Raw genomic sequence first — 15230 nt, forward strand, 5'->3', positions numbered from 1 at the left:
AAGTGTCACAAAGAGGAAGACAAAGCCTGGCCACTCCCACGGTTCTGGTCCTTTCTCCTCGGGTAGGGCTCTTTTTTCCAGATTCCACAGACCTTGATCCCCACTTCTACTGTCCTGGCCCAGCTGCTGTTCTCTCTCTCCCATCCACTCTTGTCTACCTCCAATCCATCCTGTATAGCAACTGGGATCATGTTCTACATGTAATGGGAATCTGCTTTTCTTAGTTTAGGAATAGGCAAAACTATGTAATATACCTAGGGGGGAAATGCCTTGAAAGTAGGGGTGGTGGCCACATCTGGAGTGGAGTATAATTGAAGAAGAGTGCATAAGGGGCTGCCCAGGTCACAGTCAATCTCTTGCCCCAAACTCCTCCGTGTCTTCCCACGGAGGACAATAAAAATCCTCTATTAACTTAGAAAGCTCTGGATGGCCTGGCCCTCCCCCCTCACCTCAGGTCTCCCCTGCCTCACCCACATTGCCCTCCAGGCAACTTCACCTTCCACCCAAGTACCTTGCCTCTGCCTCTTGCCCTGGCTAGTTCCTTAATATTTTCCGGGTTTGGCTTAAAGTTACCATCTCAGACAAGGCGTCCCTAACCCACTTTCCTGCCACCTTCGCACACTCTGCCCACCCCCCGTTGTCTCTTTCAGCATTTTGCTAGTTGACTTTATAGACATTATTTCAATGTACATGTTTGCCTGTTTAGTGTCTATCTCTACTGCTAAAGCAGAAGTTCCGTTAAGACAGGGACCATGTACACAGTGCTTGGTGCAAATCAACTCAGTAGATTTTTTTAAATTTATCTTATTGAAATATAGTTGATTTACAATGTTGTGTTAATTTCTGCTGTACAGCAGTGATTCAGTTATACACACACATATATATTCTTTTTTTATATTCTTTTCCACTATGGTTTATTACAGGATGTTGAATATAGTTCCTTGTGTTATGCAGTAGGACCTTTTTGTTTATCCGTCCCATATATAACAGTTTACATCTGCTAATCCCAAACACCGAGTCCGTCCTTCCCGCACCCTCCTTCCCCCTTGGAACCACAAGTCTGTTCTCTGTGTCTGTGTATCTGTTTTTGCAGATACATTCCATTTGGTTCATATTTTAGATTCCATATATTAAGCGATATTACATGGTATTTGCCTTTCTCTTTCTGACTTACTTCACTTAGTATTAGTATGATAATAGCATTATTTCATTCATTTTTATAACTGAGTATCCCATTGTACATATATACCGCATCTACTTTATCCATTTACCAGCTGATGGACATTTAGTGTGTTTCCATGTCTTGGCTATTGTGAATAGTGCTATGAAGAGTGTAAAGATGCATGTATCTTTTTGAATTATTGGTTTTTTTCTGGATACATGCCCAGGAGTGAGATTGCTGGATCATATAGCAACCCTTGTTTTGTGGGTTTTTGAAGGAAACTCTGTGCTGTTTTCCACAGTGACTGCAACAGTTTACACTCCCATTAATAGTGTAGGATGGTTCCGTTCTCCACACCCTCTCCAGTATTTATTATTTATAGAAATTTTTTTATTATGACAGCCGATATGACTGGTGTGAAGGGATACCTCATGGCGGTTTTGATTTATATTTCTCTACTAATTAGTGATGTACACTGCATATAAGTTAAATAAACAGGGTGACAATATACAGCCTTGACGTACTCCTTTCCCGATTTGGAGCCAGTCTGTTGTTCCATGTCCAGTTCTAACTATTGCCTCCTGACCTGCATACACATTTCTCAAGAGGCAGATCAGGTGGTCTGGTATTCCCATCTCTTTCAGAATTTTCCCCAGTTTATTGTGATCCACACAGTCAAAGGCTTTGGCATAGTCAATAAAGCAGAAATAGATGTTTTTCTGGAATTCTCTTGCTTTTTCCATGATCCAGCGGATGTTGGCAATTTGATCTCTGGTTCCTCTGCCTTTTCTAAAACGAGCTGGAACATCTGGAAGTTCACGGTTCATGTATTGCTGAAGCCTGGCTTGGAGAATTTTGAGCATTACTTTACTAGTGTGTGAGATGAGTACAATTGTGTGGTAGTTTGAGCATTCTTTGGCATTGCCTTTCTTTGGAATTGGAATAAAAACTGACCTTTTCCAGTCCTGCGACCACTGCTGAGTTTTCCAAATTTGCTGACATATTGAGTGCAGTGCTTTCACAGCATCATCTTTCAGGATTTGAAATAGCTCAACTGGAATTCCATCACCTCCACTAGCTTTGTTCATAGTGATGCTTCCTAAGGCCCACTTGACTTCACGTTCCAGGATGTCTGGCTCTAGGTGAGTGATCACACCATCTGGTTCCAGATCGGGAAAGGAGTACGTCAAGGCTGAATATTGTCACCCTGCTTATTTAACTTCTATGCAGAGTACATTATGAGAAATGCTGGGCTGGATGAAGCACAAAATGGAATCAAGATTGCCAGGAGAAATATCAATAACCTCAGATATGCAGATGATACCACCCTTATGGCAGAAAGTGAAGAAGAACTAAAAAGCCTCTTGATGAAAGTGAAAGAGGAGAGGAAAAAGGTTGGCTTAAATCTCAATATTCAGAAAACTAATATCATGACATCCAGTCCCATCACTTCATGGCAAATAGATGGGGAAACAGTGGGAACAGTGGCTGATTTTTTTTTTGCCAGCGGGGGGCAGGGGGACTCCAAAATCACTGCATATGGTGACTGCAGCCATGAAATTAAAAGACTCTTATTCCTTGGAAGGAAAGTTATGACCAACCTAGATAGCATATTCAAAAGCAGAGACATTACTTTGCCAACAAAGTCCATCTAGTCAAGGCTATGGTTTTCCAGTAGTCATGTATGGATGTGAGAGTTGGACTATAAAGAAAGCTGTGTGCTGAAAAATTGATGCTTTTGAACTGTGGTGTTGGAGAAGACCCTTGAGAGTCCCTTGGACTGCAAGAAGATCCAACCTTTCCATCCTAAAGGAGATCAGTCCTGGCTGTTCATTGGAAGGACTGATGTTGAAGCTGAAACTCCAATACTTTGGCCACCTGATGCAAAGAACTGACTCATTTGAAAAGACCCTGATGCCGGGAAAGATTGAGGGCAGGAGGGGAAGGGGGCGACAGAGGATGACATGGTCGGATGGGATCACCAACTCAATGGACATGAGTTTGAGTGAACTCCGGGAGTTGGTGATGGACAGGGAGGCCTGGCGTGCTGCAGTTCATGGGGTCACCATGAGTCAGACACAACTGAGTGGCTGAACTGAACTGAACTAATTAGTGATGATGAGCATCTTTTCAAGTGCATTTTGGCCATGCTATGTCTTCCTTAGAAAAATGTCTACTTAGGTCTTCTGCCCATTTTTTGGATCCGGTTATTTGGGATTTTTGTTATTGAGTTGTATGAGCTGTTTGTATATTTTGAAAATTAAGCCCTGTCGGTCACATAATTTGCAAATATTTTCTCCCAGTCTTTTTGTTTTGTTTATGGTTTTCTTTGCTGTGCAAAAGCTTATAACTTTGATTAGGTCACACATTTGTTGACTTTTGTTTTTGTTTCTATTGCTTTGGGAGACTGACCTAAGAAAACGTTGGTAGCATTTATGCCAGAGACTGTTTTGCAAGTCCTTAGTAGATACATCTTGAATGAATGGCTCATGATCTAGAAACTCAACGCTTGTATACTGTTCCCTGACTTACTCCCTCAGATCTAATCTTATCTCTGTAGCCACCAACCTTGCCCAGAAAGCTTAAAAGCTGCCCTTTTTAACTTTTACTTTTGGACTTCTCTTTCCTCCGTGACAGCTGTTTGCCTTTGTGGCCCCAGTCAGTTTGACAGTGACCCAAACTAGGCCTCGTCCCTTCTTACCCCTTTTGCTCTAGGGGTAGCTCCCAGCAAAACCGCACTGCTTCAGACATAAAGTTCTCGACGGTGTTCCTGCACAATCAGTGCAGATAATCAAGGTATTTCTTCCCAGATCATCAACCATGGTGGTCTTGTTGATTATGCAAAAACCATGAGAGGAGAGGTACAGAAAATAAACATATATTCAATAACAAGCTACTTTGAAATATGGCATTAAGTGAAATCAGATCTGGCATTAAGAAATGTCAGTTCCAAATATTTAAATTATAGATTTGAAAAAGCCTCGACACATATTATAGTTGTTTTAGAAACAGAAATAACCAATCCAAGTTGTTCAATTAGTCTGAAAGAATGCTATGTTCTCTTCTTTTGCTATTAACAAATAAGAAAACAAGTAAGCAATGAGTTCATTAGAAAAACACTGGTGAAATATTAATACTCTTAATAACCTACATGATTAAAAAAACAGCCTCACTTTCACACATAACGTGGGGAGTTATGCAACTGTGAGGAAGGAACATTTATTTTGAAACAGTTATAAATTATAGTGTAATATGCATATGTATAGAGCTATATTAAATTACCAGTAAGAATTAATCCAAAAAAGACTTTTGAATTTAAGTGTTAATGGCTGAGATCTTTTATGAGCGACAACTAAAAACTTTTTAAAAATTGGAATTATTGCCACATGCAACTTTCTGGAAAAAAATAGGCTATTTCTTTCACCCTAAGGACATTGAAGTGATTGAAATTGGTAGCTAAGCAGTTTTTAAAAGCTATGGAACTGCATTAACCCAATAATAACCTTTCAGTTGTAATAATTTTCTTCTATGGGTATCACAATGTGTTTAGTCAAATCAGTAGTGTTTAATGACCATATGCTACATGAACTACATATGTTAAATATAAAGAAGGTAATAAGGTTATACTATAATCCCACTTATATGAAGATCCTGTGTACCACACACAACTCTTTGAATACAGAAGAGAATCAGGAAAGAAGCAAAAATTGAAAAGCACCATAAAATGCATATGCTGTGGTTCATATATTAGATTTATTTGCCCTGATTTCCAAAACAATTCTAATTCTACCTGCTGTCTGACTACCGAACCATTGGGGTAATCTTTAGAGCCCATCACCTGCTGAGCCTGCTGTAGGGTTATACCTTCCACTCCCTTGAAGTTAAATAGAGCCATGGGACTTTCTCCAGCTAGTAAAATGTGAGTGGAAAATGCAAATATTCCCTGCCTTTTACTGATAGGTAAACTGAGACTCAGTGAGTTTAGATAATTAAGGGCTAGTGGACCAGGATCATGAACCCAGGCCATCTAATTCCAGCATCCCTGTGTTCAACCAACAAGTTATACTGCTTCCCAATGCTGGTGTACTAAGTGACCACAAAGTAAGAAGACAAAACTGAATGGAAAAAAATGACCTACTCTAAGAATGCTGTAGATAATCCATAGAGCAATTAATCTACACAAGCAAAATCAAGTACTACTACTGACCCCTATAGACAGGGAGAAAATGAAGTCATTCTGTAAACCAGTGCAATACAGGGGATAAATTCTGATTTCTGGGCCCAGAAATGTCAAAGAGTTGACTTACATGATGACATAGTTTTAAACAGGATCTTTGCCAAATTGCTTGCATAAGCCAAAGTGTTCTAAATAAATCCAATGAAACTAATCTCACAGCGTTTTATCTCCATTGTCAATGAAATTCAGAAGTTTAAAGAAATATAGTCATGAAAGCTAACTAGCAGAGTAAAACTAAAGAAATATTTCTAAGCCTCTTAAAAATAAAGCTATTCAAATCATACTGGGATTTGGGAGAAGACCCAAACCATTTTGTTTCTTTCATTTCTGCTCACTCCTCCCCTCTAATCTAGACATTTTAAACCTAGACTCCATCGATGGGAATCAGAACAGTGGTTCTTACAGTGTGGCTCCCAGACAAGCAGCATCAACCTCACCTGGGAACTTGTTAGAAATGCAGCTGTTAAGGTCCCACCTTAGCTGCACTAAACCAGGAATTCTCAAGGCAGACATCTCTGTTCTGATGCATGTTAACGTTTGTGACCCACTGAGCTAATGAATGACTTAAGAGGTATATGAGAATTTCTGAAGTGTAAGAATGTAGGTGAAAAATTATCTAACTTTGGCATTGGGATTCCATGGGAAGATTCTTGACAAGCCCTCCCAGGATAGTAAATATATGAGGAAATAAATTTTGACTGCCTCCAACAACCAGAGGGTATGGAAAACCATTCTCTATGAGAAAGCAATAGAATTCTGTTACTTTACATTTGAAATGGAGAAATAGGGGAGAAAAGGTGAAAAGCAAGGTTATATTGGAGAGAGCTCCTGCTGTTGTTGTTCAGTTGCTAAGTCATGTCAGACTCTCTGTGACCCCATGGACTGCAGCACACCATGCTTCCCTGTCCTTCACTGTCTCCCTGAGTTTGCTCAAACTCATGTCCATTGAGTCAGTGATGCCATCCAACCATCTCATCTTCTGCCACCCCCTTCTCTGTCTGCCCTCAATCTTTTCTAGCATCAGGGTCTTTCCAAATGAGTCAGCTCTTCACATTAGGTGGCCAAAATAATGGAGCTTCAGCATCAGTCGTTCCAATGAATATTCAGGGTTGATTTCCTTTAGGATGGACTAATTTGATCTCCTTGCTGTTCTAGGGACTCTCAAGAGTCTTCTCTAGCACCACAGTTCAAAAGCATCAATTCTTCGGTGCTCAGCTTTCTTTATGGTCCAACTCTTATATCCACACACAGCTTTATGGACCTCTGTTGGCAGTGACATCTCTACTTTTGTAATGTGCTGTATAACTTTGTCAGAGCTTTTCTGCCAAGGAGCAAGTGTCTTTTAATTTTGTGGCTGCAATCACTGTCCACAGTGATTTTGGAGCTCAAGAAAATAAAATCTGTCACTGTTTCTGCTTTTGACCCATCTATTTGCCATGAAATGATGGGACCACATGCTATGATCTTAGTTTTGGAATGTTGAGTTTTAAGCCAGTTTTTTCACTCTCCTCTTTCACCCTCATCAAAAGGCTCTTTAGTTCCTCTTCACTCTCTGCCATTAGAGTGGTATCATCTGCATATCTGAGGTTGTTGATATTTCTCCACACAGTCTTGATTCCAGCTTGTGATTCATCCAGCTGGATACTTAGCATGATGCACTCTGCATAGAACTCCTGCTGAGCTCTTCCTTGAAAATGAAATGAAAGTGTTAGTTGCTCAGTCATGTCCAACTCTTTGCAACTCCATGGACTGTAGCCTACCAGGCTCCTCTGTCCATGGGATTCTCCAGGCAAGAATACTGGAGTGGGTAGCCATTCCCTTCTCCAAGGGATCTTCCCGACCCAGGGATTGAACCCGGGTCTCCTGCACTGCAGGCAGATTCTTTACCATCTCAGTCATCTTAAACCTTAACAAAGCACTGTATGAAGCACAGTGCTTCATACAACTACCAGCAATCAAATAAAACTGAGGCCTCCAATTTCCTTGTAGCTCAATTGGGACAGAATCTGCCTGCAGTGCAGGAGACCCGGGTTTGATTCCTGAGTCAGGAAGATCCCCTGGAGAAGGAAATGGCAACCCACTCCAGTATTCTTGCCTGGAGAATCCTATGGACAGAGGAGCCTGGCAGGCTACAGTCCATGGGGTCACAAGAGTCAGACACAATTTGGTGACAAAACCACCACCAATAAAATGTATTTGCCAGGATAGGAAAAAGAAGACCAAAATATCTATCATGATGATTTACACATAGTAGGTACACAATACATATATGCTGAGGCGAACTATGAGTGTGGCCCTTCTTTCCTGCAGGTAGTAGTTAAAAGGCAGCTGAACTGACGTCGTCTGACAATTGACTGTTTTATTACCCTAGATTCTGCAGGAATCTTTTATTCTACTTAAAATTCCAAAAGATTTTTTTTAGAATATTAAAAATATGTTTTATGACAGATATAGCCCAAAGGCTGTGATAACAGGTCACTCAGGCAGACACAGTTATTTGAAGTCATCTTTCTGAACATTTTATTCCATTAAACAGCAGACACTTTCTTAAATATTTAACAGTGGAAACTGATGACTTCTCAGTCTCCCTGCATTCATTCAGTTGCAGCGTCTTTGAAGCCTATCACCCTCTTGTTAAGAAATCCTAGAGAATGGCTCTTCACTCAGATAGTCCTTCTATTAAGTCATCCCAAGTAAATTGGCTTTTCATTCCTTGTGTTTTGCCACCTTTGGCAGAGGCCTGCTGCTGATCTCAAAGTTTCTTTACGTCTTCTGAGCTCCTCAGAATAAAGTATTTGCAATTTTACCACAGACCACCTTGACTCTGATACCAGTTTCTTCCAAGAGCCACCAAGTACCACTTTGCCCCCTGAGCTGTAAACACATCAGTAAATATTCAGGCCTCCAGAGACAACTCGTCTGGGTCCTCAGCAAGGTCTGCATTCCTTCTCCCTGTTAAGTGGTTCTTTATGTTTGTACTTCTGGCAGCCAGCATTTGCAATGATTCATTTCTCATTCCAGGAGCAAACGGCTTCCTAGATCCGCAATAAATTAACATTCGGTACTCTCTTGTCAGAGGTTTGCCCTCTGCTACTTAGGGGCAGTTCCTGGGACTGCAAGGCAAGCGTTTGGCTCTGGTGTCGAACCGCATACGGCAGAGGGCAAGGCTTGCTACCGTGGTCCTATTTCATAGCTCTGCTCAATGTTTTCCTTTTGAAATGTAGTTAATTGTCTTTTCCTGCTGCGGAAACACGACACAAAAACATGACTTCTTTCATCTGTTGTGCATGGGTCTAGCAGTGGCTTTCTTTTACATTTTCTTGCCTCTGTTTCTTTGTTTTGCTAGGAACAAGTTCAATCCAAAAGATAATTAAAGTTGGCAGGGTTTTGCAAATAGTGATCTATTTTTGGAACTATAGAGATTTCTTCAGTCAGAGCTCACCAATGAAACTGAGTCACTAGATTTTACTTTAAAATATTTTCAAAATGAATACAGCTACAAAGATAAAGCTATCTGGAATAGACATTTTCTTGTGAAAGTTTAATGTTTGTTAAGTGCTTTGTGGGTCAGCTGTTTACTTTTGTAAGTAAACTTTATACAAATTCTGTTTAGCTATCAAAAAAATCTTGTGAGTGTGTATGTAATGGCTAAACTCTCATAAACTAACAATGTTCTTCATAGAGAAAGTGTATATGTAAGATTTGCAAATGCATCTTTTTTCAAAACCATTACAATAAATTCATTTAAAGCTTTTGTATTCTATCAAATATATTATTGCTGCTGCTAAGTTGCTTCAGTCGTGTCCAACTCTGTGCAGCCCCATAGACGGCAGCCCACCAGGCTTCTCCGTCCCTGGGATTCTCCAGGCAAGAACACTGGAGTGGGTTGCCATTTACTCAGAAATAAATAGTATCTCTAGCTCCTTGATCGGAGAAGGCAATGGCACCCCACTCCAGTACTCTTGCCTGGGAAATTCCATGGATGGAGGAGCCTGGTAAGCTGCAGTCCATGGAGTCGCTAAGAGTCGGGCACAACTGAGCGACTTCACTTTCACTTTTCACTTTCATGCTTTGGAGAAGGACATGGCAACCCACTCCAGTGTTCTTGCCTGGAGAATCCCAGGGATGGGGGAGCCTGGTGGGCTGCTGTCTATGGGGTCACACAGAGTTGGACACGACTGAAGTGACTTAGCAGCAGCAGCAGCAGCAGCTCCTTGGTATGAAATATATAGCTTAAGGGATTCTTTTAAAGTCAATATGCTCTAGAAACATGGAGGAAACTTTAACTTATCCAAAAGGGTTTAACAACAATAGCAGCTTAAAAAGTAAATTCTTTGTTTTTTTGTTCTCCACCACAGAAACGTGCATGATTTTTAGTTATCAGCTGTGCCATGTGGTCACACCCGTGTGCACACACACACACACACACACACAGATTCTCTTTGCAATATTGGTTATGCTATAAGTAATCAGGAATTACTTTGATCTTATTATATTTCCTTCAATGGCATCCATAGATTAGTCTCAGATCTTAGATTAGTGAGGTTATTTGACTTTGCTGAAAATACTCTAGACTTGAGATATTTGGTAGGTTTGCCAGAAAAAATGCTGGGAAAAAAAAGTCACTGGGAGGGCTTGAGTGAGGCACATGAAAAATTTTGGAATGTGGCTTAAAGTTTTCCATATTTTTTTTCCAGCCTTTTTAATTTGGAGAGAGGAGAAGTAAGGTTACTGGGTGAAAACAGAAAGACGCCCAGTTAAATTTGAACTTAAGATCAATAACAAATAATATTCTCAGTATAACTATGTCTCAAATAGTGCAGATATTAGTGATTTATCTGAAATTCAAGTTTGATGGGGTGTCCTGTATTTTTATATGTTAAAACTGGCAACCCTACCTACACTGTTCAGTTTATGCCCTAAGACATATTATGATTTTGTTGAGGAAAAGACGTAAATTAAGGCCACTAATAATACAAGCAGAGAAGCATATGAGAAATAGATTATTTTCTTTTGAGATTATTTCCTATTGCATGATTCATTAAATATTTGCTGAGTGCCAACTAAGTATCAGGCATTCTCCTAGCGACAGGATATCCGTTGGCAACCAAAACCAGATTTGATCCTTGCCTTCATGGTGCTTGCAGTCTAGAGGGGGAGGCAGGGGACAAACAAGCTAACACATAACTCCAACTGTGATAAGTGGTGTGACGGAAACAGCCTGGGAACACAGAGAGTAATGGTGAGTGAGCTGGTTTCTCAAGGCACTGACTGAAGACCTCATTGAAGAGGTAACATTTAGCCTAATTTCAGAAGGATGAAAATATCAACCAGGAGATAAGGGCATATAAGGCTCTAAGATGGAAAAGAGTGTGGTATATAGAAAACCCAAAAGGAGGTGAGCATGTCCAGAGAATGCAGCACAAGCCGTGTAATTTGAGAGGCCGCTGGGGGCCACATCGCGATGTTATTCTAAGTGTAACCGGAGTCGCTGATGACTGATGAGTTTTCAGCTGGAGGATGGCAAGATCTGATTTATATTTCTTAGGTATCACTCTGGCCGATGTATGCCAAAGAGATCAGGAGGGGTAAGGGTAGAAAGATTATTGTCAGGGCCCAGGTAGGAGAGGATGGTGGACTGGATCTGGGTAGTGGTGGTGAAACCGGAAAGAGTCAGGATACAGGAGTGGAAATGGTATGTTGTTCCCCTGGATTCAGTGTGAGCGAAAGAGGGAGGGGAATATCAAGGATCACCCTCAGGTTCTTCGGCTTTAAATAACTGATTGAATGAAGTTTCATCATGTTGCTGGGAAGACTGGGAGAAAAAGAGATTAGTGACATCCGTTTCCCATGGCTCCTGTAACGAGTTAGCACAAACTTTGTGGGTTAAAACAACAGACAGAACTTTATTATCTTGACGTTCTAGACGTCAGAAGTCTGAAATGGCTCTCCTTGAGCTAAAATCAAAGTGTGAGTAGGCTGTGTTTCTTCTAGGGGAGGCTCTGGAGGACAGTCTGTTTCCTTGCCTTTTCTAGTTTCTAGAGGCTTCCTGCATTTGTGGGCTCATGTCTCCCTTCCGTCTTTAGAGTTAGCAATGGGAGAGTCGATATTGCTTATGTCACATCACTGATTCTGACTCTCCTGCTTTCTTCTTTGACTTATAAAGACTCCTGTGACTACATTAGGTTCACCTAGATAATCCAGGATCATCTTCCTATCTACAGGTTAGCTGATGAGCATCCTTAAATCCGCTGGCACCTAAATTCCCCCTTGCCATGTAACATAAATATGTGCACGTTTCAGGGACTGGGATGTGGCCATCATGAGGGCACGAGGAGCATCATTCTGTCTACTAAAGATGGGAAAATCAGTGGGCATGTTTAGGCATATTAAATCTGAGATGCTACTGAGTCAGCCAAGTTGGAAGTTAGTGATGTAAACAGCAGGATATGTGAGTTTGAAGCTCAAGGAGAGATTAGGGCTAAATTTGAACGTTGTCAACCTACAGATGGCATATAAGGTCATGAGCATGTGTGACATTCCTGAAGAAGAGACTGAGTAAGTGTCTCCGTTTAGAGTTCAAGTAGAGGAGGCAGGCTAAAAGAGAACACAGAGAAAGAACAGACAGGACTGTGGAATGACAACCAAGATCGCGTGGTGCCAAGAGGACCCTCTTCAAAAACGGCAAGAGCAATCACCTGCATTCAGAGTTGCTGCGAAATACATTTGCAGAGAGATTTGATAGCAAGAAATCGAAAACCCTGATACAAGCTGTTTCAGTGAAATTATGAGGGAACAACCAAAGCTGATGCAGTTTGAGGAGTAAATGGACGTGATCCCTGACCACAGGTGATGAGGGAAAGTCCGATGTGTCCTCACAGCCTTTGTAGATGCCCATTAGGAAGAGTGACACCTTTGATCGGAGGCTTTGCTACAGTATGAAGCTAGGAGCTAAGCAAGGCCACTGTTGTGTATTTCTGTCTGGTCAGGGTTGCGTGGTATCTACAGCGATGGTATACGTGAAAGGGGCACAGATGTTACTAGGGTCTCATTGCTGTGCTCTGTGTGTAAAGCAAATCCTGAGGGTGACTGCAACAATGACACACGATCACCTTCCTGATGCATTCCAGGAAACCCTTTAGGACCAAACTGCAGAAACTGCTTGGAAGGATAAAATCAGAGCATTCTCTAGCAGGGCGCAAGGATCTCTTGTCCTGAGGAATCTGCTTTGCTGGCTTGTTGCCCTTCTAGGGATTCTCTGAGGGGACAATGTCGCCTCTTCCTAGACTGCACTTTACCAAAGGGCCTGCTCCTGCATGAACAAGGTACTCTTACTAGCTGATGATACATCCCTGCTCACCAACAAGAGACTGTCAGTTTCAGAAGAAAGGTATGACTTTACTTTTCAGAGGAAAATATGCACTGAGATTCTCTAAAGCTGTAGTTGAAGAGGGATTTAGCCTTTCTCAGATTGACTTGACATTTGTACAGATTAAGGATGGAACTGGCAGCATCTGTAGACTACATACATGGTGTTTGCGTGTGCATATGCCTCATAACATCCAGTATTGACTCAAGGAAATGTGAGTGTATCTGTTCTGCAGAACAATAAGTCTGGAACAAGGCAGACCAGGGTCGGCTTCATTTCTCTTTCCCTCTCTGCTCTAGATCTATAACAAGGCATCTGTTCACGCTTATGGCCATAACCTCAGAGGTAACAGATTTTGCTGCATGTCTAGGCCTTACAGCTGTTTTCCAGGGAAAACAAAGAAAGGATGCAGGCAGACCCCACACTCCCACATATATTTCGTCCATCAGAGGAATGTCGCACGGCCACCCCACATGACCACCCCTGGTGGCAGTGAGTCTGCCAATTGGGTTGTTGATTTTCAAACTCTATCAGTAAGTTAAGATGCGATGATAAAGCACAAAAGCTGATTTCTTGCTCATGTGACACAGCATCGGCAGTGTGTTGGCTATGGCTCAGCTCCATGCATCTTCTTCCCCTGGAGACCCAGGCTGAGAGGGGTAGCACCTCTCAGGGCCATGCCCTTCCATGGTGGAGGGAAGAGGATATGGCAGAACCACATGATGGCTCTTAAAGACTATTCTCAAAGGTGGCACCATCACTTTCCTCCACCACCGATTGACTAAAATTAATCATATACTTAGGCTGATGTCCATGAAACAGGTAAATATAATCCTCTTACAACAAACATTGCAGGGGACTTCCCGTATAGTCCAGGGGTTAGGAATCTGCTTTCCTATGCAGGGGACATGGGTTCAATTCCTGGTCAGGAAACTAAGATCCCACATGCAACAAGGTGTAGCCAATTAAAAAGAAAATTGCAGATGATTGGGAATAACAATATATCTTTCCTAGAGAACAAAAGCAGGCAAATGAGAATAGACCAGACATGGAAGTTGAGTCAGCAAGTTACAGTGTCTACCGCAGGACACACACATAGACACACACACACAAATATGCACATACATAGATGTGCACACACATACATATACCTTTTGATTTATTTGCATTTCAAAGCGTTTCATGGGAGAAATAGTCACACCTTGGGAGCTGTGGTCTCGAGCCACATCATGTCCCTTGGGTAAAGTAACTACTTATATAAACATCCTGGTATAAAACACGTAGCCTTTAACATGGACTGTCATTCCATTCCTCATTGTAATAGATTTCACTGTACTTGCACAGAAGATAATCTGTATCACAGATGGTTACTGGGAATTTCTCATCATACATTGAAGTGAAGTGAAGTGAAGTCGCTCAGTCGTGTCCGACTCTTTGCGACCCCATGGACTGTAGCCTACCAGGCTCCCCCATCCATGGGATTCTCCAGGCAATAGTACTGGAGGGGGTTGCCATTTCCTTCTCCAGGGGATCTTCCCGACCCAGGGATTGAACCCGGGTCTCCTGCATTGTAGACAGACGCTTTACTGTCTGAGCCACCAGGGAACCCACTATTATGTCAAGGTGGTATACTTGAACAAAGTTTAGTTTTGTGCCAGGAGAATTTCAGATAATTAAGTCATGTCTAGTTTTTGAAGTTTTTTTTTTTCCTTTGTTTCTGAACCAGGTGCTATCTTATCATGCAACATGTTCAAAAGCTGAAGTTGACAAGTTTAAGGTAAGGAAGCAAATAGTGTATGAAGTTAAACTTCCCAGGGCTTTTGGACCCTTTGTCTCTTGCCTCTACAACTAGTCCTGCCCACTGGATGTTGGGGAAATAGAACTGAGTAAGGCCCACTTGCATATTTCAGTTTTAGATGGGAAAATGAATTTATGTATAACTGAATGGCTCATTCCTAATCATTTAAGTGATTCAGTGTTTCTTTCTTTCCTTTTTTAAGTATGCAGGATATCAGGGGAAAAAAATCTGTGTAATATGATGAGAATCGGGATGCCTGATTTTGGCATTTGTCTTACTTCTAACTCTCTGTTCACTTAAAATCTTAGGGTGTATATCTTCATCTGTAAAAATAAGTAAAGAGATTAGGATAATACTCGCTACCATTCACCAACTGCTTACTATGGACCAGGTACAATACAAAGCATTCTATCTGTATTAATCTGAGTCTTATACTCCTATGAAGTAGGTATTATTTTACAGATGAGTAAACTGAAGCACAAAGGTATTGAGCAGACAGGCCAATGTCAAACGATTGTAAGGGGTATAGTCAAGCAATCTGGCCTTAGAACTGGAGTCCCCTAACCACTGTGCTACACTGCCACCCAGCAGGACCCCCTTCCAGCTCTGACATGAGTCTCATGTTCCTTTCCCTTTAGTCGCCCCCCTTCCCTTCAAGGCAGGT

General features: G+C 41.5%; 1 protein-coding gene across 3 annotated transcripts in view; it reads left to right on the plus strand.

Annotated features, from left to right (window-relative positions):
- Positions 1–15230, plus strand: part of PDE11A (phosphodiesterase 11A) — a 462517-nt gene that overhangs the window by 298897 nt on the left and 148390 nt on the right. For all 3 annotated transcript variants that reach the window (XM_042243674.2, XM_004004552.6, XM_060409727.1), the window contains exon 10: positions 14495–14545. In XM_042243674.2, coding sequence (XP_042099608.1) covers positions 14495–14545 — 51 coding nt within the window. The remainder of the gene's footprint in view (positions 1–14494; positions 14546–15230) is intronic.

This window comes from Ovis aries, chromosome 2 (assembly GCF_016772045.2).
Source record: "Ovis aries strain OAR_USU_Benz2616 breed Rambouillet chromosome 2, ARS-UI_Ramb_v3.0, whole genome shotgun sequence".
In the NCBI taxonomy this organism is placed as follows: Eukaryota; Metazoa; Chordata; class Mammalia; order Artiodactyla; family Bovidae; genus Ovis; species Ovis aries.